Raw genomic sequence first — 25,674 nt, 5'->3', positions numbered from 1 at the left:
GGGTCATCTCTTATACTCAAAACCTATTGATATGGTATGCTGCAAAAACAGCAGGGACGGAGCAAAGGAAGGTGAGCAGTATCTCAGCACATGTCCCTGTGATATAAAGGCCGGTGTAAACACACATGTCCTTCCTGTAACGGTGTCATAAATAGCCTGAACCATGCATGTTGCCACTTTGAAGTTACACATGGGATACAGCTGTGATATACAGCTGGTTTCGGCTGAGCTACCCCAAGAGATGCGTGAAAACGCATGCATGCGCACACACGCACGTGCACACAAGCATGTGAATACATTCCCTCATATATCACACACACAGACACACACAACAACAACAACCTCTCTATTACCCCAGAGGTGCTGTTAGAGCTAACACACAAAGTTGCACACTAGAAGATTCATCCTACCTCTGCAGCCTGAAGGAAGGAATGAGAAACCGGTGTATGTGTGTGTACACGTGTGTGTGTGTGTTTAAGACAAAATAATTGCACTTGACATTCATGCAAGTCTCTTTCACCGTGTCTGCAAATGCACCTGCAGGTGGCATCATTATCACATGTGAAGGAGTTATTGGGTGTTAGTCGTAGAGAATTACAACAGAATTTGCTCTGTGATCGTTCATGTGAAATATAAGTCTGCTTAACACAAAACGCCAGAATTATTCTTTAAGAGTGAGATATATATATTTTTTCCATTGGCAGATACCATAACAAATCAACAAGGCTCCATAAATTTGAAAATGAAATGAAATATAATTATTAAAGACAATCAGCATCAATAAAAGCTCTGTTCTGAAACCCGCATTACGCGTCAAGGTAATTACTATTTGTGTGTATGTGTGCACGCACACACACGAGAATATTAGGGCCCGAAGACAGCTTGACAGCACAGACATCTCTGTAGAGTTTAATCTCCTCATAGGTCACTATGAGTCATGGTGAGGCACAATTGTTGGTGCACATAAAACGGGAGAATTTCATGTCACAAATCGGTCTTTATACGTCTGCATGCAAGCTGTGGTGTGTAGAAGATTTATACAGGCAGACGAGCCATATTTACTCCACTACATTATATGGACAAATCCCCTGAAATTAAGAATGCATGTTTCTTGGATGTCTCGAGAGATCCCATATCATTCTGTTTTAAGACCATAGAAACCTAACATATTAAATTAGTTTGTCTTGACTGTGCTAGTATGATGTTTTGTTCTGAACCGCAAAGTTGATAGAATAATCATGTTGAACTTGGCCTGGAGGGATGCTTTAGAACGATTTTGTGGCTGAAAACTCCTTGCTGATGGTGTAATTTTGATCAGTTCATTATCACTCCTACAATACAATAATAGTAAATAGAGCTTCAATCCTGCACTATTATACCTAAAACATGAGACCAAGCCAAAAAAATATATATCACAGATCATTAATGTTGAGGCAGAGGAATATGAGCAAACAATGAATCATTTCTTTATCAATGAGCCAGCAGGAGGAGCTGTTTCACACAAGATGAACAAAGCAATTGTGAGGCCTGACTGCAGTTTTGTTATGTCACTTGAAAACATGGGATCACTTGCATTACAGTTAGCATCATGTGTTATATTCCTTTTTTTTTTTGTATTCCTGAGAGTTTATTTTAACCTTGCCTTTTGGACTTTCTGTCATTTAAGACTATTTTATTTTGATTTGTTGTGTAGATCCAGTTTTGTTTCCTAAGCTTCAGTTCACACTCCAAATAGGTAGCTGTCTTGACCCTCAAGCCCCCAATTTGAGTTCTAAAATGCAAAAGTGGCCGATACAAAAGGTGGTAGCGTCCATGTGAAGGATTAAAAGAGAGTGGTGAGAGAATGTGCCCAGTTAATCAGAGTAGTTAGCATAATACCAAAATAATTTATTCACACATTTGCAGATTTAAGTCTTAATACACTGTTTATTGGCTTCATTCCATCTGAGTATCCAGTCAGGTGTTATTTAACCTTGTATTTCTAAATTTACAGACAAGGCATTACCTTCTAATGCAATGCCCCTAATTTAATGATACCATTAAAAATGCAAATGACCAGCTGTTTAGCTATTTACATGTTCCATAAATGGTTGCTTTAAGGATATTTTGTGACATTATCCACACCTTAATCTTTCTTCTCACCACATGGACATCATGTGGTTTTGTCAATGACTGTTGGTGAGGGTGCCAGCTCACACAATTATGTGTGGTTTTGGAGCGAGTTCACATTGCGGGAGTAAGAAAGGAATCATTTATGGTGTTTTGGGAGCAGCCGGAATGCTACGGCTGCAATGTTCCGGATAACCATTAACATTGCAGTAATCTGTCTAGGACATTAGTCACAAGACTGTGAAGCTACTGCTGTATTTGTGATGATGGTTTAGGTTTGCACATTGGGGGAAAAAATGGAATCACAAAAGGTGAAAACTTTTTCTCACTCCAATCTACGTACAGCCCCATACAGTTTGCATAAAGAAAAAAAAAATCAGTTAACACAGGCTTGATAAAAAAAAAAAGAGAAGGAGCTGATATATTTATTCAGACACCCAATTTCAATGAGGGACAAGCAACCAATTTAAAATAATGTGATTTCAGTGTAAGGGTAATTTCATTTCATATTCAAGTACACTTGACAGTATATTTAGGTTTAAAGTACCATAGAAGTATCTCTCTGGTGAGAAAATCATACAAAAATGCAAATTTGTAGTTTAGTCCATGCACAAAAACATATATTTTATATATTATATACTTGATATTCAACAGGACATAGAGTGTATAGGACTCCTAATATACTGTATAAACAATATATTAAGGGTCCTCAATTTCCTGTTGAATAATAAATATAGTCCTGAATAAAAGATCTTTGGAGGACATTTACCAGGACATCAAACAATGTTTTACACTCACATCTACAGATAGAGAGCAGATGTCCAAATGGATCGCACATGCAGGGAATCTCAGTAAATAACTTTCTGATCACAGATTTCAGTTTCACAGGTTTCATTCTGTCTGGTACAGATGGTTTCACGCAGTTCTTGAACCTATTTCTTTCAGGGAGAGATGACCAAAGCCATGACAACAAACCCAATAGTGTGATTATAGAGCTGAAGTTTTGGTTAGAAGCATTGCCTATCTATACATCGTCCTCTAAGTGAGTTAGTCTTTTATGTTGTGCTATTATTGCTAAAACTAATGATGGCTTAACCAATCATGATAATGATGCATGTGAACCTCGCCTCATCCTTGCTCATGAACAACTGAGCCTTTGGGGGATGCTGCTTTTACAGTCAGAATCAAAACATGCACCTGTTTCCATTGAACCTGTTCACCTGTGGAATGTTCCAAACAGGTTCCTCGACATTCTCAGTTTTTTGTTGCCCCTGTCCCAGCGTATTTGGAATGTTATGCAGGGATCAAATGCAAAATTAGAGACTGTTAGTAAACTTGTTCGTCAGTTTGACCATAAAATATCATGTCTTAATTAAATACGTAAAGGTTCAAAAGGATTTGCAAACCATTGAATTGTGTTTTAATTACCTTTTACGCAATGTCCCAATTTAATTAGAATCGGGCTATTTTTTTATGTATATAGTGTGATTTTATGGCTACTCAAAGAAATTGTGTATTGTGTTAATATAAGTAGGAGTTAAATCGCACTAAAAACATATTCAGTCACATGCTCGGCTATCCAGAGGTTCCAATATGAGAGAATTGTTCGATGTTGATAACTTGCATAATGACTGCTTCAATATCAAACGGTTAATGCCATATTTCTGCATGACATTTTGCTTGCTAAATATTCACCATCCCGGATTTGGAGAGCTTAACCTTCTATATGAATATGAGGTTATTGAAAAATGCATTGCAACCTCCAGTCAGAAACCAGATATTAACTAATAAAAAAAAAAAAAACGAGTCAAAACAGAAACTTTAGTTTTAATCAAAAAAGCCCTCATTACATATTCCCCTCCATAGCTGATGGTGATGTTTCTCCAAATGTAATTAAACTCGCGCCTGTGAGGATAAAAAAAATAAGCTTGTTAATACGTCCTGAGTGTAATGAAAAAAAATAAAGACAAAGAGTAAAGTACACACAAGCACTGCCTCCCATTTATTGCTTCAGAAGTAATATTCCATCTAATAAGCCGTAGACGTGAAAACATATGGCAGCCTATCATTACAATAAACCCACCTGGCAACTGAAGGTTAGATTGAAGCTGAAGAAAACTTGGTAGCAAGAATAAGAAAAAAGAAACTTCGTCTTACTGCACCTTATAATTTAAAGAGGAAGTTGTCAGTTATTATCAAAGGAACAGTTATGCTTTTGTAATAGGACAATGGTGGTGAAAGAAAAAGATTACGCACTGTAAATCACAGAAAAGAAGTGAAGTTGGTAGACTCACAGCTTTATCAGGAAACACTGTGGAGACTTCTGAGTTCATTTGTCCAGCATTACAGTTTTCAGTGCCATGACACTTGGAGATGATCGCTTGTATCCACGTAGATGGCTGAGCAGAAGTATTGGTTCTCCTTATAGAGCTCTTAAATCATTTTATTTCTATTTAAATCATATTTTGACTCATAAATGTATAAAGTGCATGTTGACAAACTGCAAGGAATGCTCAGTAATTAAAAAAAAGACAGCGAGTGATTAAAGTTTTAGGTTTTACAAACAAATGACAAATTATTTTCCCACTTCACAAAATAAACTACTTTCTATCGCCAAAGTACTGTAATTCCCTAGCTACCATGAATAAGACCCATGTAATATTTGTGACTATTTCAGCTTCAGTTGCATTAGAGCATTTAAATCATCCGATTTTGAGTTAGCACATTAAGAGCAAGCCAATTACTCAGCCCGTGCATTCATAACCTCTGTAACTGGAATGGTTTAATTTAAAGCACTCACAAAGTTCATTCAAGTTGACGTTTAAATGGAGGATAAAAAGATATATACTCAATGAAGGAATTGAAGCATCAACATGGTCAGACTACAGAAAACCCGGATGAATAAATAAACAGAAATTCTAATTAAAAACACTCCAGCACTGCATACAGCTCATCATTGTTTATGAGGGTGCATTTAGTCAAACATCAACACACACGTGCACACACACACACACACATGTTGACACCAACACACTGGTGATACTCCTTTGCATTTGAGCAGAAATGGAAAAAAAATGAAGCAGGGAAACAATATCTTCAGGTGTCCTCACTGTGAGAAACTCTGAGGTCTGCTACAGAGAGAGGGAATCATAATGACCATTGTAGTAATTGCCTGTGTGTTTGTGTATGGAATAGCAAGAAAATGTGGGTGTATATGTCCTCCATGCATCACCTCTAGGCTCAACTGATGAGCTCATTACTTTGGCTCTCAGAACCCCCTGCAGTCTCTGGTGCTGCAACACACACCAGAGCTCCCCATGTGTGCTTGCCGTTATGTGTCAATGTGTGTTGTGTGTGCGTTTGTGTGGGTCAACATGGCCTTTACTTTGGAGTTGTGCCTCTGAACTATTTATTGTAAAAGTAAAAGGCCTCGACAGAGATGTGAGAGAAAAATGAGAGAGGGAAATGTGATGTCAGAAAAGATAGGTGTGGGGAGATGAGAATAGTCAAAATAAATCCTGTTTCATGACAGCACCAGAATTGACTCATTACAAAAAAAAGCTTTTACACTATTACTTTGATTAAATTAATACCTCATAAAACATGGTAGATAAGTGCTTTATTAAGCATTCTGTGCATAGTACAAGTGGCTGACCGAGAAGCATATTCAAATATTTGATGGGATTAGACATGTATTCTAAAAACGATGTGGTGAAAATGTACAGAATTTGTTTTTTGGGGGCCTATGGAAGTGGAACTTTGTGTACATGTCGTTCTCTAGCCAACAGCTGGAACTACAAGCCCCATTTACAAGATTCCGATCAGTGGTGTTGCAGCAGAGTTTATGTGCTGAAAAGTAGAGGAAAATAAAGTAAGATATCATCTGAACTAAAAACAAACCTACTGAAATGACCACAAAGCAAGGCTATTATCGGGCTGCTTAATGCTCTGAAAGCACGCCAAGAGTAATAATGTATTGTGATTTCTGAAATTATAGTACGTACGTTTTTAGCATGTGTGACTCTGCCTTCTTATTCAGGGTTCATCGAAAGGAAAAACGGAAAACGAGGGGGGAAATGTTGGATGGGGAAATGATTACTTCATACTAGGGTTAGGGTTTCAAAGTAGGGATTAAAGATAGGGTTAGGGTTTCAAACTAGGGTGAGGGTTTCAAACTAGGGTTTCATTCTATGGTTAAGGTTTCAAAGTAGGGTTTAAAGCTAGGGTTATCTTGGCTTTCACCGTTAATATTAAAAGCGTAAAAAAGCAAACTGTAAAACAGCAGAAAAAAGGACTTTCAGTGTAATATAAAATTATTCATATATTTCACCCCGCTACCCTCGTGAGTGTAAACTGTTCCCATAATGCATGGATGGATAACATATGTCATGTCATATACTATCTACACATCTATATATCTATATCTACAAATATGCATCTGTATGAACTTATTTGCGGGATACACTATGAAGAGCAGTGATAAAAACGGTGTATTCACTGAAAAAACCTGTATATGTTACGAAATCAAAATATGTCATTTAAAAATCTGAGATAGAATTGGACAAGACTAATGTATGAGTCGAGGAAAATCAACTGGATATAAAAGAAGAGAGGAGAGATAGACGAAAAACAAATATTACACAAAATAGGCTGAGGCAGCAGAGACATAAAAATGAAATGTGAAATCGTAATGGAGGCTTGATTGGGGGGAGATAACATGACACAATGAGACTGAGAGGAAGAAAATATATATGACATTCCCTGACAAGGAATACACACACATGCATGCCCTCATAAACAATTTAGCTATACATATAACACACACTCTTCACTTATTCCACACCATATGCTTGTCCTATTTGCTTATGCTCTCACATGCAAGCGGTGCTGTGGCTATAATTTAACAATAATTTGTTCCTGCTGTTTCATATGTCTGCATCCTATTGCTACCCATATGGACATGCAGTGTGGCATTCAGTTTCCATATAGTACTGTGTCAATTTCCAACATCTCTATCAGATAATATTCAGAACAATCTCACATGATATTCGACTGACGCTCTATTTTTCTCATAGCATTGTGCTTTTCTGATTACCATCACAGGCAATATGGAGCACTGCAATTCTCTTGCAAATTTTGCATGTATAAAACTGCATTATGCTTTTATTGGTGAATGACAACATTTCTAGCACAAGGACAACAAGAGGCATGAAAATGAAGGCACTGTTGTCCAGAGTTTAGTATAAAGAATAGTATAAATCATGTTGGCTTCCATTGCAACCTTCTGAGCTGCATGTTTGACTTTGAAGAGTAAGAGATTATCTTAAAAATAAATACTGGTCCAATGTATGCTCATGGTTTGGTTAATTACTCGATATGAACAATGTCAGGTTTTTGCAGGAATTTGATGCGTTCACAATAGAGCTCGACCAAAAATTAACTTCATAGCTATCACACAATAGATAATAAATGAGTCAAAATCCCAACATGGCAATGACATCATCAATTAACTATGAAACCTCCTAGCAAAAATGATGGCTGATTATGTGATCAGTCTGACGTGCATGATTTCCATATAAAGACTCAGAGCCATTCTAAGATTCCGTGGAAGGAACTGGCCGGATATACACTCGCAACAACACAAAGGTAGTGATGAAAATTGCCTTCAGGCTGCGCTGTAGGAGTGAACAACAGAGGAAGACTCAATTTTACAAAAACATCACCAGGCACACACACACACACACACACACACGCACACGCACACACTCACACACACACACTCACAAAACCCCTTCCATGTACAGTACTCAAAAATACTCATTGATTTTCTACACATGAATACAGCGCCATAGGTGGTCGGGCAGAAGTGTTTTATTGTGCATGAATGAGGCTCAAATATCACTATGTTGCATCAGCCTGCTAAATGTCTTTTGCCTTTTTGAAGCCACACAAAACAATAGTTCACATTTGGAATGAAAAACCTTGCATGTTTATTTAAAGACCCTATAAACTGACAAAAATATTGTAAAATTAAGACGCCACAGAGAAGAGTGTTTTAATAATAATTCTGCCAAATTGAAATTAGGCAAGATAAAATGTGGTTCCAAAATTATGAAAAAATAGGCTCCTCTACCGCTGAACTAGATGAAAACACCAAACAAGCGGTTACAGCGCACCTGTTTTTGTGGATTTGGTATTGTCATATTCGCAAGCTGAGCCCTTTGGTACAGTGAGTTTAATTCCTTCCGTGACGCTCGCACCTCAATAGTCATTGCTCTCCACTGAAATGAATGGAAATGTCATTATTTTGTTCCATTATATTGCACTAAACACACTATCGACAATATACATACATTGTCCAAAACACTCGTCAGCCTCGTAATCACACTTTTGAAAACAAATTGTGGCGCGTTGACAAAGCCGTGTCAATCCACCAACCTCCAGAAACATTTTCCTTTTCCAGTTTAAAATAGCTTTCTTTAGCCACCAGAAGCCATTCACTGTCACATTCATACTGTCACTAAAACGCTGCCTTAACCCAAGTCAGGCAACTGCTAAAACTACTCTAAACCAGTATTTTCCAACCTTGAGTAAAAACATGTTTGATCCCAATATGTGACATTGGATCATTTCCTGAGACACACCTGATGACCTCTCACGGCACATTAATGTGGCACACTAGTTGGGAATAACTGATATAAAGGGATTTTGCTATACTGTGTATCTGTAAGCACAATCGGTTGTAAATTATTTATGGCTCATTTAAACGTTCCAATAATTACAAACTTGAAAGAAGCTTTTCTTTTTCCGTATTAAACAAAGTGTGAACTTAGCTACTTTGGGTTTATTTTGAGGAGCACACACAAATGATGCACTCGTCAGGCCTGTTTTGTCCACGAACAATTATTGTCTTTCATCAAGGGAAAGCGAATGTTTGGAGGAGATTGTGACAGTTTCTTGAAAACAGACACTGAATTATGCTCGACCCAGGTACAAGTATTTTTAGCTATTGAAAAGGTGTCTTCAAACAATATCTGTGATAGTTTGGATTCCTTTTATGCCCACTCAGCCTGTTATTTCTATCTAAATGCATCATACAGAGCACAGTTGTTCTACTTTTGCTATCCTGTTGTAGTCTGACCTAGTTGTTATTTGCTGTGTTTTAGTGTTTCTGTATCAGGTGCAGTTGAGTGTCAGTTATAGCTCTGGTGTCAGTGGTTGAGGTCAAGCGTTACCTCTCTTTAAGTCTAAACTCATTTATTGCACATTTCCTCTGTTTGCTTAACGGCTGGCACACTCAAGCACACCTGATGGAAAACAAAGTAGCACTGCATACATTTAAGGATGAAAATATTTGATGTACACTGGAAACTCGGTTCACGAATGACCTAATTTGTTTTAGACATTGAATTTACATAGAACATTTATCTTGGGTCACGCACAGATTATGTGCTATTAAGTGTCCTTGGCCAAAGCGCTGAACCCGAATTGCTCAGTGGGCCTTGCATGGCAAGGTGCATCAAGGGACCAAAAAATACGTTGTTTCATTGATTCAATTATTTTATTATTATTCATCAGTCAATTGATTGGTTAATTATCTCAATTTTTTTCTGCCAAATAGCAGAATAGGTACCGGCCTCAAAAAAATTATATCACACAAGGCTTTAATAGGTTACTTGAATTCTGGCTTGCGACTCAGGGACAAGAAAAACACAAAACATATGACTTCCTACTTATGTGTCATATTAGTACAATAATTCCCATTTTGCTTGTTCTTTGTCAAGGGCGTTATGTTTCCATCAATATTTGATTATTACTACACTAAACGTAAAATCATTTTGTTGTTTTGTTATCATTCAACAGTGATATGGATTGTTCAGCTGTTTGGATTTGTACTTATTTTATTGCCTCATTCTGGTGACAACACCCCCCCACCAAGCCCAACCACCAGCAGCAGCAGTTCATTCTTTGTGTCAGGATTGTATCTGTCCGGCTCTGTATGAAGAGACAGGCAGAGGCAGGGAGAAGTTGTTGTGTTTGCAGTCTGACACTCTTCAGCTCATAAATTCCTGTCAACAGCGTGTATGTCTCCCTCCCTCCCGACTCCTCTACGTCAGCACGTCCATTACTTTAAGGAGTGGAAGAACCCAATGACCCCACTGTCTCACACAGGCGAAGGTTTCGGTCTGTGACACAGAAACCAAAAAACATGTGGGCGGTATCTACCAACATCTAGATTTTCACTTCGCTCAGTCTATAGCCTTGTTGTCCTCCCTTTCTGTCTTTCGCTTCCTTGGGCAGTGTTTGCAGATGACAGTCGTCATTGACAAAAACTTTCTGCTGTTGGACGTAAACATCTGGGTAATGACGCTATCCTGCACCTAAAAACCTAAAGCAAAATAAAGGCACATGGTAATGCATTACACAAACTACTAAACACAGAAATCCGTCAGAAATTGATATAGATACCCATGGACAAAAAGCAGTACCTCTGCTATAATAGCAGTGAGACTATATGGGGTCAGGCAAGATCCAAAAATCCAGTATGTGACAGTAGGAGATTATATGAAAAACAATACAAAACTTATGCTCATCTCTTTCATAATTGAAATGACAGAATTATTCTAATGCAAGTTAAGTCTGTCTAAAACAGAAATAAACAGAATACTGTCAAGCTTATTTGCTCTGTATTTACTGTAAGATCCATGTACTCGCTTGCATTATTTTGCACGACAGCATAATTGTCTACCTCAAAACATTGTTTTTGTGATTCCACAAGAATGTTCCATGTCAAGAATAATGTGACTCATTCAAGCTTGAATCTTATTTTTAATTCAGAAGGGATTCGGAATGGCTTACACCTGTCATTGCACAAATGAATGACAATGAAAAATGTGAGCAATTTCCATTTTAATTTCCAATAAAAAGCAAGGCTTTCTCAATATTTATGGGCTCTATTAAGGCGAACAGGAGAGACGAATTTAAGCGTGAAAGCATATTCCTTATCACAATTAAAAAAGTGCTTTGACATTCCTGCAAACCTTTGAAGTAAGATTAATACTAATTTTGCACTCAAACAGCTGAAAAGGAATTGGCTAGTCCGTCCCATTCATTCTTTTTCTCCCCTGTATTTATTATCCTGGCAGATTTTCCTTTTTTTTCTTTTCAGAGAAAAATTACTTTTAGAGGTAGGTGTGCATGCGTAGAGTTTGAACTAGAAGTATGATTGAGAGAGCCAAGAAAGAACAGTAAATTGTCATAAATTGTCCCTTCTTAAAGCATTTAAAGTGTTAAGTGAAAATCAGTCGCCTATATCAGGCCCGTCTGCATTTACACCAAAATGTCCTAATAGTCAGCATTTGAAACCAATGCACAACTTAAAATTTCAGCAATCCATCATTGACTGCAGACATGTGATTTTAAAGCTCATCATCATAAAAAAAAAAACATACAATTCAGCTAGTACAAAGAAACACATAGATGTCAGGGATTTCTAATTAGAGTGAAAGAGCGTGAGATACGTCCACCTCAAGTACAAAAAGAAGACGACAGAATGGAAGGCCAAGGTGACGAGGTTAAGAAAAATTCTCTCAACCTCACCTGAAGGCACTAAGCATTAAGACAGAAAAAAAAAGAATAATACAAAGGCCCAAGCGGCTGCTTAAGATTTGCATGCTGTAAATTATTCATGCAATCAGCTGCAGAAGGAAGACGAGAGATAACGGTAGGGAACGGATAAGAGAAACAAGTCATAAATACAAAGAACAAGAAGTTGGAGCATACTATGTATCAAAACAAACCGAGACAGAATGGCTATACATGGATAACAATGGTCCTGTCTTGACCATATGCCCTTCTGGACTGCCACTTGCTATAACTTTTACACAATGATTCCTATTAATGTCTATGAATAAAGACACATTATATAAAGCGGCAGCAGCAGTTTTCTTTACAGTGAAAACACAATTGTTCAAGAAAACTGGTCAACTTCCATTTTGTTTGAGACTAGTAGACTCCTGTCTATTATCTGTTGTGAAATTCGGCTTTTGATGGACATACAGTTGCATATCGACCTCCTCTCGATGTAGTTTGAGATGAAGATATTACACAAGCTCAAGGAGCTTAAAGACAAGTTGGTGAACACCAAAACACATGGGTTACACATGGTAATTCAGCTAAGTGGGCAACTATATTTGTGTCTGTGTTGTCTATGCATGGCCTCCAACTGCATCAGGTACCCACGCAATAAATACAAATTGTTAACACTTCACAGTAACACTGGCAATAAAAAAAAAAAAAAAAAAATCCCACCTCCGGTGAAGAGTTCATGTTGTGTCTTACTGTGGCGAGTGGGGGGGAGTAGGATGATGGATAAGAACGAAAACAAGACTGGAGGAAATGCAGAAAACAACTAGCAGATGGAAGTTCTCAAGAAAGGCCAGTGAGGAAAGGGCAAACCTGTCAACTCGTATGTGCAGGAAAACTGCACAAACAGTTGTATCGCTCCCACCATGTTTTTCGCAGCAATTTCCAAATCTCATCATGACTTCCTCTTGTTTTTCTTAATTGATAGGTGTTCTGATCCAGTATTAAAGATTATTGCATTGCAGAAACATTTGATTATCAGAAAAATATTATATATATGGCCACTGAGTATGTGCATGACCCAAACGCCATGGGAAAAAAAGCAGCAATATGAGGGGAAAATCGACATTATGACTGACATTAGTTCCCACTGAGCCATTAGTGCAAATTAATTGGGTAGCTGTCACTTCATTCAACTATAATTACTTGAGAAATTATTTAAATGTATGCTAATTGACATATGACAGCACTCTTGTGGTCGTACAGTCCGAACAAATCTCTTCCACTTTCGTGGGTTTACAATGAACTAAATGGTCAACGATAACAATTTGCAATTCAGTGATACAAAGCAGCAACATGGGGGAGAAGGTGAAGGGCAGGGGAGACAAAACAAGAAGTGGTGGGTTGAATGTCTGAAAATCTTTTTTACACATTAATACAATGCCGCATTCATGAGCTATGAACTTAATTACTTTAAACGTTGAAACTTCTTAACTATTCAGATATAGTGAATATTTGATCTTTTGGTTCTAATTAATGAAACATTTTGTAGGGTGGCAAAACATACACTTAGACTTTTAACTCTAAATTCTTCTTATTTGAGAATTACTTGTGTTATCTGGTATTTATAATGGAACACTGTGGTTGAGATCAGGAGCTGTCAGCTGACAAAATCAACTATTAGACTAGATTCATTAAAAGTGACAAAATGAAGTGACAAAGTGAGCGCAGGCTGATGTTCATTAATTAAAGATTTCCTTGGATGATCCGTATCTATGTGTAAGGAGGAACCGTAGCTGTCAATTGTTAATTTGCATCTGATATCATGTGCCTCTATATGAAAACAGGCGGGCACCAACCACTTAGATAAGTACATTTTATTTATATCATACTGTCATTGACATACGTTGAGTTTCATGTCTGGTATGGCACTGATATCAGAGGCACATTTACAAATTTATGAGGCGAACAGAGTGCCGTCATTGCTATTAATTTAGCACCCAGATCTGTAGTCATTTTCTTGAGTTTTTTCCAAGTACATTAAATTCATTGTGTTTGATGATGGGTGCTGAAAACATGTGCAAAGACTGAGGACAATTTAGGACGGAACTTTATTCACTGTCAGTGATTTTCTTTTCTTTTTTTATGTTCTCTTCTTTTCTAGGGGGACTTCAATGCTCTCCTGGACAACAGTGAGACCAGGAAGGTTCAAACAACACACTAAATATAAAAGTAAGTCTTAGTAAGTAGCGTAAAATGAAATGAAATGAAATTAAAGATTAAGCTAAAATACCATCTGGCAAACATTACAGTGCCTTACAGTTATGCATATGGTTTCTTCAGCATACAGGAAATGGCTTATTTCTCCTAAGCGGACCTGCCTGAACCAAGGAAGTGGCTAACCACATGAAACTAACGCGATCCCGCATGTTTATCGCTGACATTTGCACAGGTGAGAGATGAACACAGCACAGCCTTGTTTAGCTCCTTCGACTGAGCTATAAAACATGTTTGGATAAGTGATGAACTCATGTCATTTATAGATGTGAGAGTCACATGTGCTCAAAATTTAATTCAGACATGAAAAGCAAATAGCCTACTCTTACATAGTTTGGAGTTGTTTTAGTGGGTGGGGCATCCTGTGTTGCAAAGTCCCCACTTGTGTGTTCATTGCATCAAAAGTATGCTGTTGATACATTTGTTGAATGCTTGATTTAACATCTTACATCTATGTGCTCAGCTTAGGTATATTGAATGGCTGGATGGTTGAGTCATATCTCAATTTATAAATTGACAGGCTTGCTTTTTGAGGACTTGCTATATTTGTGTGCATATCTTCAACTGTGTCTTCCTGTTTAAAGAGAGTGGAGGAAGGGGAATGGAAATTTAAAAAAGCTTTCTCCCAAAACGTTTTCTGAGGCAATAGTTCTCATTTTTCAATATTCAATAGCTTGATGAGGTTATTTGTCCTTTTTTAACCACATTTGCAGCACTCATGGCCTTGTAGCAACAAGAAAGCATGGCAATTAATGTTTTTCAACATCTGAACTAATGACATTTCTTTTATACTGATGGTCATGAAATTACTTTACTGAGGATTCTATAATTAACCTGGTTTACAGAAAATCAACTTTTCACAGATTACAAAAATCTAAATATCCTTGTGGCCAAAGGCCTTTTAAAAAGTCAATCAGGAGGCTTTGAATGTTGTCAAAGCTGTGTGTAACCTTTTTTTCTTTTTTTTGGGGGGGGGGCAGGGTTGTAGCGTGTGCTTGAATCTACTCTTTGTCCTTATTCTGACTCTTTTCATTCATCTATTGAGCTCACATTCACCTCTGCCCCAATATGCCCACCTGTTTTGCATTATCATATCGAATTTGGCCCCTTGAATGGCTGGTTGCACCATTTTGACCCATTTTTGGTTGCACCTTGGTTGTATTTTAGGTTGCACGAAGTTCATCACAGTCAAAAACCACAGACCACTATTTGACCACAACAAAGAGAGTAGACTTTGTCAACTTTGTCATACCGCTAATAGCAGTAGTAGTAGGAGGACCAGGATTATCATTTTACCAAAGGTATTCCCTTTCAACCCAAACCTGTCCCTGCTTTCTTGTCTGACTGGCTTCCCTATTTCTGATGTGAGTTTTAAATCTCATAAAGCTTGAGCAAAAATGGAAAGGAGTGGGATTGGGAGGGGGGCTGTGGTAATAGCCGTATTTTCCGTCAGTTGTTTTTGATTTCAGAATAGAAGAGTGTGTCAGAAAAATCAGCAGGTGCTCCCCTGTCTCGATTCCATGCCAGATTTTTGTATGGGGAGACAGACGGAAAGCAGTTACCAACTGAGTAAAGCGAGATACTAAATCACAGCCCATGCGGTAAAAGGTAAAAGGTCTTGAACTGAAAAACATTTAGCAAATGTAATTCTGAGGACATTCGGGTGTTACCACAACACATGTAAATAGCTTTGGGTTATGCCTGCAGCTCAATCACATAGAACCACTGAAAAAATACAGCTGCAGCATCTTTTCCTGACCATGATTGTTCTTCATTAGTCAACAAACTTGACAGTGTACCTGGCACCTGATAGCAAGGGGAGAAATCCCGGAAACAAGAGGACAGAGGGGATTGTGGGTAAATACAGAAGTGCGTGCCACTCAAACTGCATAAACAGTGCCACCTGATTACGCCAGGTGTCTGTATTCACACAAGAAGAGCATTTCAATTCGAAACTCTTCCTCCAAACATGTCAGCCATCGCCCATCTGTCTGTCACCCTGCCATGTTCTGACAGTACCACAAGCACAATTAATTGTCAGGATGGGCCAATTTAGTCCCAATTTCCCTCTTGCTACTCAAATGTATGCATGGGTCTGTGTGTGTGTTTCATAATATGAGGGTTGTCATTTTATTTGCAAAAGGCACCATTTCAATCAGAACGTTCCAATTGGCCCATTTTGTAGCGCATCCCATTTGGATCTAGCAATTTGTGTAGCTTTATTTGAATGCAGCCCCACATGAAAATGGGCCAACCGACTAAAAAGTGTCCTTTTGCGATACGCATTGTTTTGCATTTTAATAAGTGTGTATTCAAAGGCTGGTAGCTACGAATAGCCACCAAAATAATAAGTGAATTATGTTGTAAATATTGTGTCATGATCTGTACTATTTAGTTTGTGTTTTTCAATTCCACATGAAGGCCAGTGGTCAGTACATATCGATACAGTTGTGTAATATCGCCACCTATCCATATTTTATTGACTCAAGTTGAGAAAGCTCCATGGCACCAATTTCTGTCATCCATGACTATTCTCATTTCATAAGAGAAGCTTCTGAATATCAGATGGCAGATGTAATTTGAAGATATGACTTAAAGTAAAATACTATAGCATTAACAGTACTGGTTAAAACCTGGTTCACATGGCAGGATAATTAGCCTCATTTTAGATCAGATTCTCCCCACCCGACAAACTTTGAAACAAAACTTGCTAAACTTTTTCATTTGAAGTTGAGTTTTTGTTCTGTTGGTCAAATTAAAAACTGTAAAAAGACATTAGCTTTTGAATTTTTCTTCATGTAAGATTACAGTAACTACATGGGAGGAAATGGACATGTGTACGTAGTATATTTAATGGTATTGTATAGAAGCAGAGCTATGACTGCCTACACCTTCTCTCATTATCAAGGCATTTACAATGACTCAAATTAAAACACCCATTAATCCGTCAGTGTAATCCCTCTATTGCATGGAGCAGCCTATTCAGCCCCAGTGTGGATTAGAAAACAGTGAGACCCCGTGTTGGTGGTCACTGGTGTATAACACCTCATAAAGATAATGCTGTGTGTATGTGGGATCCTGTGCGTGCATGTGTGCACACGTCAGTTTCCCGCTGTGCTGGTGGTCAGGATTGCAGCATTTCATAGTATAAAACGTGTAAGAGTGTGCGTGTGCATTGGGGGTGTGTTGTCCATGTGGATAATGTGCTTCTTTTCTCTCTTTGTGTTTACCTGGTGAAGGGGAAAATCCCTGTGAGGTGGTCTTCTCACAATGTGAATTGCAGAAAAGGAAACCTGTAATAGAGGAAACAGTGAATTAATAAAAAATAAGACAACTGAATGGAACACTATTCAGAGTTAAAGGGTTAAGAAATGGACAGATGGGTGGATCTCATCACATAAAAGGTCACACCTTACACAAAGTGACATACTTTTCCTTGTACAGTACTCTTATTTTAGTTCCGAGATTAGCTTCTGTTCGCCATAAGACATGGCCTCAATGACCTCTTTGATGCAGGTATGCGGCCAAACTATTATAGCCATGATAAAAGGTAGAGTCTCAAGCACATACACACAACCTTTATAAGAGGATAAATGAGCATCTTAAGCATCTTAAATATGTATACTGCATTTTTATTAATTGCTTTTCTAAGCATTATAATGGGGTCCACTGGTGAATAGTGGTTCAAGAAAATATTATTCCATTCTATGAAGATTTTATTGAAGCATAAAACAGAATGTTGAATTTTGATGGTCGGTTCTGCAGGAGCCACAAAGTCAAGTATGCTTAGGAATGAATGCTATGAATGCACATTTACTAGGCAGTGGTTTGTCAAAACGACATTTTCAGTCAGCAGATAATACATGAGACAAAAATATAAATTTGGTCTTTGCTCTATGGGAAAATTAGTTGGCGGAGCATTTTATCAGCCAAATAAACCCATTTCCCTCTGTAGAAAAGTAAACGGGTGTGAGATATTGTTTTGATGTTAGGAGAATTAGGTAGAGGAGATAGGAAGGATTTCCTATTGTTCCCTTTCAAGTCAAAGAAGTCAATAAAGAACCACCCAGCCTACAGAATGGAAATATCGGTCTAAACTAACTGCATATGTTTTTCAAGTCTGGACTAACAAAAAAGGTGCTCCGATTGTTTTCACTCGTGTCCGATTTTCTTCACATAGCACACACTGTGATTTATGTCATTTCTTTTACTTGTGTTTTAATATGAGGCATTAATATGAATTGTATTGTTGTTCCTTTGAGCCCCAAGAGCTAGGAAATGTCACTGAGCCGAGATGTAAATTTGAAGATTTGACAAGCTATTACGTCCTTACTTTTTTAGTATCAGTGCCATGATCATCTTCCAGTAAACACAAGAAGTAAATTGTGCTGTAGTCCCAAATATATAATGCCCTCCTACCCTTCTGGGCTCAGTCTGTAAAGCTCCAAGTCTGAGTTTGATGTTCTTCCAACATCCACCAGACTATGATTATTTTATTCTTTATATCAGAGCACATTCATTATTCAATCTTTGCATTACTGAATTAGATTCTTTAAATTTGTTTAACCAAAATGAATGTGTGACCATTCACCATTAAAAGTAAAAAAGGACAGAAAATCTCAGAATATAATATACTTCACGTCTGGGATAACTGCTGGATGGCAAATGGGGGGGCCGAGAAAATGGAAAATCCTGGTATTCTGGAATAAATTATGATGAGATTAGTTCTTTCAATTCTTGATAAATTGCCCCCCTTCCTACAACTAATTTTACCGTGACAGTGGATGGTTTCTCTTAAAAACCACAAGACCAGTGCACAATTTAAAGGCTCTTCTTACACACTTAATGTATAATTCAGCAATGGATAAACTCTCTTACTGAACATACAGGGTCAAAGGTTTTGGGAGAGCACTCTATCTTCAAATATAAGTGTCTCGTTTATTCCAGTTGCTATGTGTGTATAGAACTAAACTATTCAAATACATTAAAAATTAAGCATGATTGAAAGTTGGTGCATTACATTTTATCGTGCTAGATTTTCTACGGTCAGCTGTAAGTGGTATTATTAATAGATGTTTGGGAAAAACAGTAACTCAGCTACAAAGCGGTAGACCACATAGTCACAGAGCCGCCGGGTCCTTGAATGCAGAACACATGGTGCGCAAGTCGCCAACACTCTGCTGACTCAAGAGATATAGCGTTCCAAACCTCCTCTGGCATTGACACCACCATGAAAACTGCGCCAGGACCTTCATAGTTATGGTTAAGCAGCTGCAAGCAAATCTTTCATCTTATATCACTAAGCAAAATACTAAAATTTAATTGCATCAAGCATTAGGGCCTGACTGTAGAAACCAACGTAAAGGTTCATAGAGGTGAGACATTGGCATAGAATAATCTCTCAGGGGTTTGGGTACATTTTTGTGAAGGAAAATCGTAATGCTTCATAACAAGCCAAGACATTCTGGACAAATGTACACATCAAAGTGTGGAAACCGTTTTGGGAAGACCATTTTCTGTTCCACTGTGGCTGTACCTCAGTGCACAAAGCAAGCCTCAACAACGCATAATTGAGAAATGGTTAAGCCACAGTCTTGTCAACCAACACGAACAATCACAACCCTCACAAATGCCCCCTGGATGAAAGGACAAATCAGTAATTGACAGGTTTTTTTGAGTAAAGCACATGTGAAACAAAATGCAAAATACAACCATTTGCTAATCTTTTTTAACCTATGTTCAATTGAATACACCACAAAGACAAGATATGTCATGATAAAACTGAATAACTATTTTTCATGTTTTTGTTATTATTTGAATTAGCTCAGGCTGGGGCAAGTTCACCACGTAACATAACCTTTCGTTTGAAAAACAGTCAATACATTTTTGGGAATAGATGACCCTAATTGTTGAAACTGTGTAGGTAGAATTGTTGCTACATGTACAACTTCAGTTGCTCCAGTTTGGGGTCTCTGCCGTCCTAATTTGCATTGTGACACACATTTTCAGTGATAAACAGGCCTGGACTGCTGGATTCACTGTAACAGGTGTGGAATGTGGGTCTGAAATGTCTTGCTGAAATCATCAGGGACATATGCAAAAAAGACATTGCATTGGCAAACATAGATACACAGATACTTATGTTTATAACAGCCCAAATGGTCTTTTTCCTCTTTAGGCAAGAGGAAACCATGTCCATGATTTCCCAAAACAATTTGAATCGTGCACGTGTACAGAAGCGTGGAGCTGCCAATGAGTAAAAATATTTTGTGTTTGAATGTACTTGCGAGTACGTTCACACATCCTTTCAAACATTTTGAATGTTGAATGTAGTTGCAAATACATTCGAACATACTCGCAAATATGCTCGAACGTACCGACAAAATATTGGAATGTCCTTGTAGCTGGAAGTACGTAAACTTGTTTATTTGTAATTTTATGGTTTCATTATGGCCGCATTGCATGATGTTCGGAATTTCTTTTCTATATTGTAATTCTTTATTGCTAAAATATCATTCTGCACAGTGCCAACCTCCATCAAAGCAAAAGTTGCGAATAAAAGTAGAGTTGTTAACAAAAGCAAAACAAGAACTATAGTGATGTATCTCAGTCTCGTTTGTTGTTAGTCAGCAGGCTGCTCCTCAGTTCATAGAAGATGACAAACAGATAATTGGTGACATGATTTTGAGTGGTGTACGGTTAAGAGATGCAGTACTGATTCAAATTGTGAAAATATATTTGGACAGGCCAACCAGGTGGAATTAGCTTATTTTATGCTATTTTATTTTACTTATTTTATTTATTTACATGTATAGTGGTAGTGGTACAAAACTTTAGGTATGTCAATGTGTTGGCATTCTGGATCATTTAATTATTTACCTGGTGGGGCCTAGGCCTCTCATTAATTCTTACCTACATACAAATCATTAATTTATCCTTTGGCCTTATTTTTTTCACACCTCCAATTGGTTTTGTACATCTCTCCTCACTCACGTGTTCCCTTGACATTTGTCTCCCTACATCCTCATTTCTGCTAATGAGCCCACTTAAATCCATGCCAAAACACAAATAGGAAAACAAGAAATAGGTACAGCTCTCACTAGATGCTCTGTTTGTTCAAGGATTCATCATGTGAGCTGTTTTCAATAAATAATTGATGCAACGCTGACTTTTGTCTGCAGACGAGACTTCAGGACATGAATTATGTATTGTTATTCCTGGATAGGGCAATGCAGGGACAGTGCGTCTCAGCGTGTGTGTGTGTGTGTGTGTGTGTGTGTGTGTGTGTGTGTGTTTGTGCGTGCGTGCATATGTGTGTTTGTACGTGCGTGTGTGTGTGTGGCCATGGTGCACACATTAACTATAATTTGTAAGACTTCAGAGTCAACATTGCATCATTGTGGACTGTGATTACACATCTGTCAACATTGCTTTGTTCATTTTCTGTAAATACCATGACGGTCCAAGATTTAAATTTTTGGAAACTCAATATGCATGCAATGAATCTTGAATCAAATATGACAAACTGCTTTGTTTGAAGTCATATTAGCACCTAAAAATTAAGTGCTAATATTTATTACTAATATTAAACATTCAGTAATACTTTACATCAAATCAATGTTTTTTCCCTCTTCCTGTGCATGTGGTAGGTGTTTTTACCAGCATATTTGGCTGTACAGTATTTTCCCATTTGCTCAGTACTCTTTCCCTCCTCTTCGCTTTCCTTTCCGTGCTCTGCAGTCATTACAACAACAAAGGAAGCTCCATTCCCACAAACGGTGAAAAGGTTCCACCTGTGATGCTAAAATGTTTTCATCTGCTTCTTGACTGCTGTCGCAAGGGAACACAAGAGAGGAAGGAGAAAAAATTGATTGAAAATCAGAAAAAAAGAGGGAATCATTCCAAAGGGCTACCAACCACCCATGACAGCAATCATCAGTGATCTCCACTGTCATTTCACTCTGCTGTAAATAATTCATCAAAAGAAACAAAAAGCGAAACAAATATGCAAATATATCTTGGGAAAAAAAGCCCAGTAACATCAGCCCACTGACACATGGGAAGAATAGCAGTGGATTGTTACCATTGCAGGTTATGACTGTGATTAATTTGAATTCATCTTGTTTCATCTAACTTGACAGTGCTGAAGTCACACATTCATAAAGGGTGTGTGTGTATGGTGGGGGATGATGAAGAGTGAAGTGGGTGGGGTCTGGCGATGGGGGGGATTAAGTACAAGGCGTATGGAAGGATTTTGGGAGGGGGGGGAAGAGGCGGGGATGAGGGGCTAGTCAACATTGGAGGGAAGAAGAAAAGGATTTGGGAGTGGAAGGCAGGAAAGGAGGGAGGGCCGCGTTCGAGGGTGTATTCGGCAGTACTGTGAAAGGTAGCCATCAAGAGCTTTGATGAAAAGTGCAGGCCTTCTAAAGCTTACGGTGACAGCATATGATTTGGTCAAAGTATGAAGCTTTTCAAAGGTAGACATTCTCATTCCCATTCAACTCCTTTTGGCTTGAATATTTTTTTGGGAGGCTGAGCACTAGCAAAACTCCAAATGGCTTTGACAGATTGGCTGCATGCAGTATTGTCCCCTGTGACTTACAGACAGTAGGTCGTCTGTAAATATAGAGAAGATGAAATGAACGGATTACATTAATGTTTAAGCAAATGGTGCTAAATCAGGGTCTATTCAAAAAGCCACATTTGTATCAGGCCAATGACACAGGTCAGATAATTTGATATGCGTAAAAGAAACCTCATTATCTCTGTCCTTGACACAGAAAGGGTAGCCAAGCACACATGTATTTTACAAGTTAAAAAAAAAAGATCTGACATTATGCTAAAAGTCTCAAACTGACTTTTACTGACAACATAGTCACTACAATTTGGGAGTAGCTCTGTCATGAAGAGCCAGATTGACTCTAATCCAAAATATTAGACAAACTAAAATGATCGAACTCCGTGAGTTTCCTCCCACATTCTAAAAACAAATTGCATTGCATCAAAAGTAAACTACACACAGCAACACAAAATTCCAGGAGCAAGGGGTTGCTTCATTTATCTATGAGGTGTAATTGGCTACAAAATACAGTGGCTCAGATTTTATATATTACATATTATTTCACAATAACAATTTCAAGATGATTATGAATTTTCAACGTAATGATTCAGAGTTGACTAGCTCAAGAAGCAGTAATCCCTGTAAAAAGATAGATTTACATTTGTGATGGAAAGGTGTCGAATTGTTACTTGCAGTCTTATAAGTACGTTAACTCCTCCTGAAAAAAAGACTGTGGCCATTTGGGCTTTATGTATCATTACCTTCATTTTTGTCTGAATGGTACATAAATAAATTTTAAATCATGCATTTCCAGTGTTAAAGCTGAATTCTAGCGGGTGAGTGTAAAAAAAAAAAAAAAGACTGCCTTTTCCGCAAATTATGACAGCCGGTATTTCACATTTGTCATTACCACAGCTCTCTCATGAATGTTGTATATGCTTCTTGTATTTTGCAACACCTGAGCAAACGACTACTGGTGGGCCAATATAAATGACATCATTTTCTTGGAGTGATGCTTGAGGCTTATTAGCAGCCTTGCTTACAGCAATGTGGACAGGCTTTCACAGCCGACAGTCATTAAAATTAAGGGTTAGGGTCTACTGTCGCAGGTCATTGGTAAAATGCCTGTCAGATGACGCCCAACATGAATGTGTACACACACGCACGCGCACACACACAGGCATGTCATAAAATGCATTATGTTGGAAATAAGTAATCTTTTACTTCCAGACACTAACAAACAGCCTCATGACACTGCACAAGCTAAAGTGTATATCCATGTGAAGTGAACCTGCAATACATGCCTTTTATCTGATAATAGTCTAGGACCGTCCTTCTCATACACATATACACTGATAATAGGGCCTAAATTAAGTTCCTCATATCTGCAGAGTCCTCCAGAGGACTGGAACTCATTGGGAATATATTGGTGACCTACATACTGAGAACACACACTGCTCTACACTGCCGGGCAGACATAGATAATGTTTTAGGGATCAGTGTAACATCTACATAAAGACAAATGCATATTCAGCATATACTGTAAGTATAACTCAAATGACGACAGACAGCCTTGTAACCATAATCATATGTCGTATACAACCACCCACTTGGGAAATACATACACAAACGTACAGAAAAAGTTGAGAAAAATTCAGGACAATCCAAAATGACTACCCATGAGTAAATTGATAACAGTCCCAAATATGGGGAGGATTGATTTGATTTTAAATTTTATACCTCAAACAATGACAGATGGAGTGTTATCGATTGAGTATTGTCCGTATTTTAAAAGTAAAGTCATGATTCCTTGTGAACCAGATGAAGTGTCAGAGACCAAGTGACCTATTTTTTCCCTTGGAAAAGAAGAAACAGCCAATGTGAAATCAAGAACTAGACTGTGGTTTTCATTAGTGAAATGGCTAACTGTGGCAAAGTCTGGTGTGGTCTGGTCTTGGCAAGTTTTTCATCAAGGGGGTTGGACCGCTTACGGTTTGGGGACCAAATAACCTTATGGGGACATGATGCAATATTGGTCTCCATTCAGATATTGAGTATTTAATTCGAAAACACCTGTGTGCACTGTGCATGGTCACTATGGCCTCATGCAAGGTAAGCACCTAGCATTATCACATGTATGGATAGAGTCTAGATGGAGTTGCGGCAAGGTTTTCTCTCAGCAGTCTCCTCTCAATTCTCCTGACACCCAAAATCGTGTGTGCATTATAGTTCCTTGTTGAGAAGAGACAATTATGTGGCGCTCTTTGCAAGACTAAGCGCACTGACCCAACTCTGGGGTTCAGCCTCACTGTGGGCCCATGCAAAGTCTCTACAGTCACTTACCGGGCTGGAACCAGCCCCATCCTCATGGGCCCCAGAATGTAGGAGAGGAAAATGAATCAACAATGAACAATAAGGAACTTTGTTGCGTTAATTACACTCCTTTTGTGCTTGTTCCTTTGATAATTGATGGTTGTCAAACTAAAAGAAAATACTTCTATTACTATGAAAATAGTATCGACAACAAGTAGAAAAGGAATAAGAACAATTTACTGTATTTTTCGGACTATAAGCCACTACTTTTACAAAAGGTTTAAACCCTGCAGTTTGTAGTGTGGTTTATCTATGGATATTTCATGATATTGTATGATTTGTGCATGTTCTCTTATATATGGAAAGAAAACATTAAAATGCATGTGTCTTATAGTCCAGTACGGCTTATATATGAACAACACAATATTTTTGCCTAATTTTAGCTGATGCGGTTTATGTTCAGGTCCGTCTTATAGTCCAGAAATTGTGGTAATTAGTATTGCAATACTCTTTGTTGTTGTTGTTGTTGTAGATGTGTGGCGTCTGACATAATTTTATTACTTTAAGTACAGTATCACTCCATTACTGTGCATTCACTCTTAAGTCAGTTATAACTTGCCCTGAGATCTCTAAATGAGTTTGACAGATTAACTGAAGGCTATCATTTTCAGGCTGAAAAGAAAAGATACATCCTGAATTGTAGGGTGTCGTATGTTTTAAGAACAAAATTCCAACATCACATTTAAAGTAAACCTTTTCAGGAAATAATATAAAATTAAATTCATATATTTCTTGATGTCAAGACTAAATTAGTCTTGTCACGTGACCCA

At 37.9% G+C, this 25,674-nt stretch overlaps 1 protein-coding gene and 2 long non-coding RNA genes across 7 annotated transcripts in view; 2 read left to right on the top strand and 1 right to left on the bottom strand.

The window, feature by feature from the left end:
• LOC148392138 (uncharacterized) overlaps positions 1-3,154 on the top strand; it is a 37,312-nt gene extending 34,158 nt beyond the window's left edge. The window contains exon 4 of the long non-coding RNA XR_015860754.1: positions 3,055-3,154. This is a non-coding gene — a long non-coding RNA (uncharacterized LOC148392138). The remainder of the gene's footprint in view (positions 1-3,054) is intronic.
• LOC148392136 (uncharacterized) overlaps positions 1-25,674 on the bottom strand; it is a 96,933-nt gene that overhangs the window by 3,223 nt on the left and 68,036 nt on the right. The window contains exon 3 of the mRNA XM_088386708.1: positions 17,202-17,264. Within this exon, the coding sequence (XP_088242834.1) occupies positions 17,202-17,264 (63 nt within the window). The remainder of the gene's footprint in view (positions 1-17,201; positions 17,265-25,674) is intronic.
• The window catches only part of LOC148392135 (uncharacterized), an 89,324-nt gene continuing 77,504 nt past the window's right edge, over positions 13,855-25,674 (top strand). For all 5 annotated transcript variants that reach the window (XR_015860759.1, XR_015860758.1, XR_015860757.1 and 2 more), the window contains exons 1-2: positions 13,855-13,926; positions 14,038-14,146. This is a non-coding gene — a long non-coding RNA (uncharacterized LOC148392135). The remainder of the gene's footprint in view (positions 13,927-14,037; positions 14,147-25,674) is intronic.

Source organism: Syngnathus floridae, chromosome 10, assembly GCF_059516105.1.
Source record: "Syngnathus floridae isolate MCC-2025c chromosome 10, RoL_Sflo_1.0, whole genome shotgun sequence".
Lineage (NCBI taxonomy): Eukaryota > Metazoa > Chordata > Actinopteri > Syngnathiformes > Syngnathidae > Syngnathus > Syngnathus floridae.
Note: the sequence above shows the minus strand (reverse complement) of the source record. Positions and strands in the feature narration are given on the sequence as shown.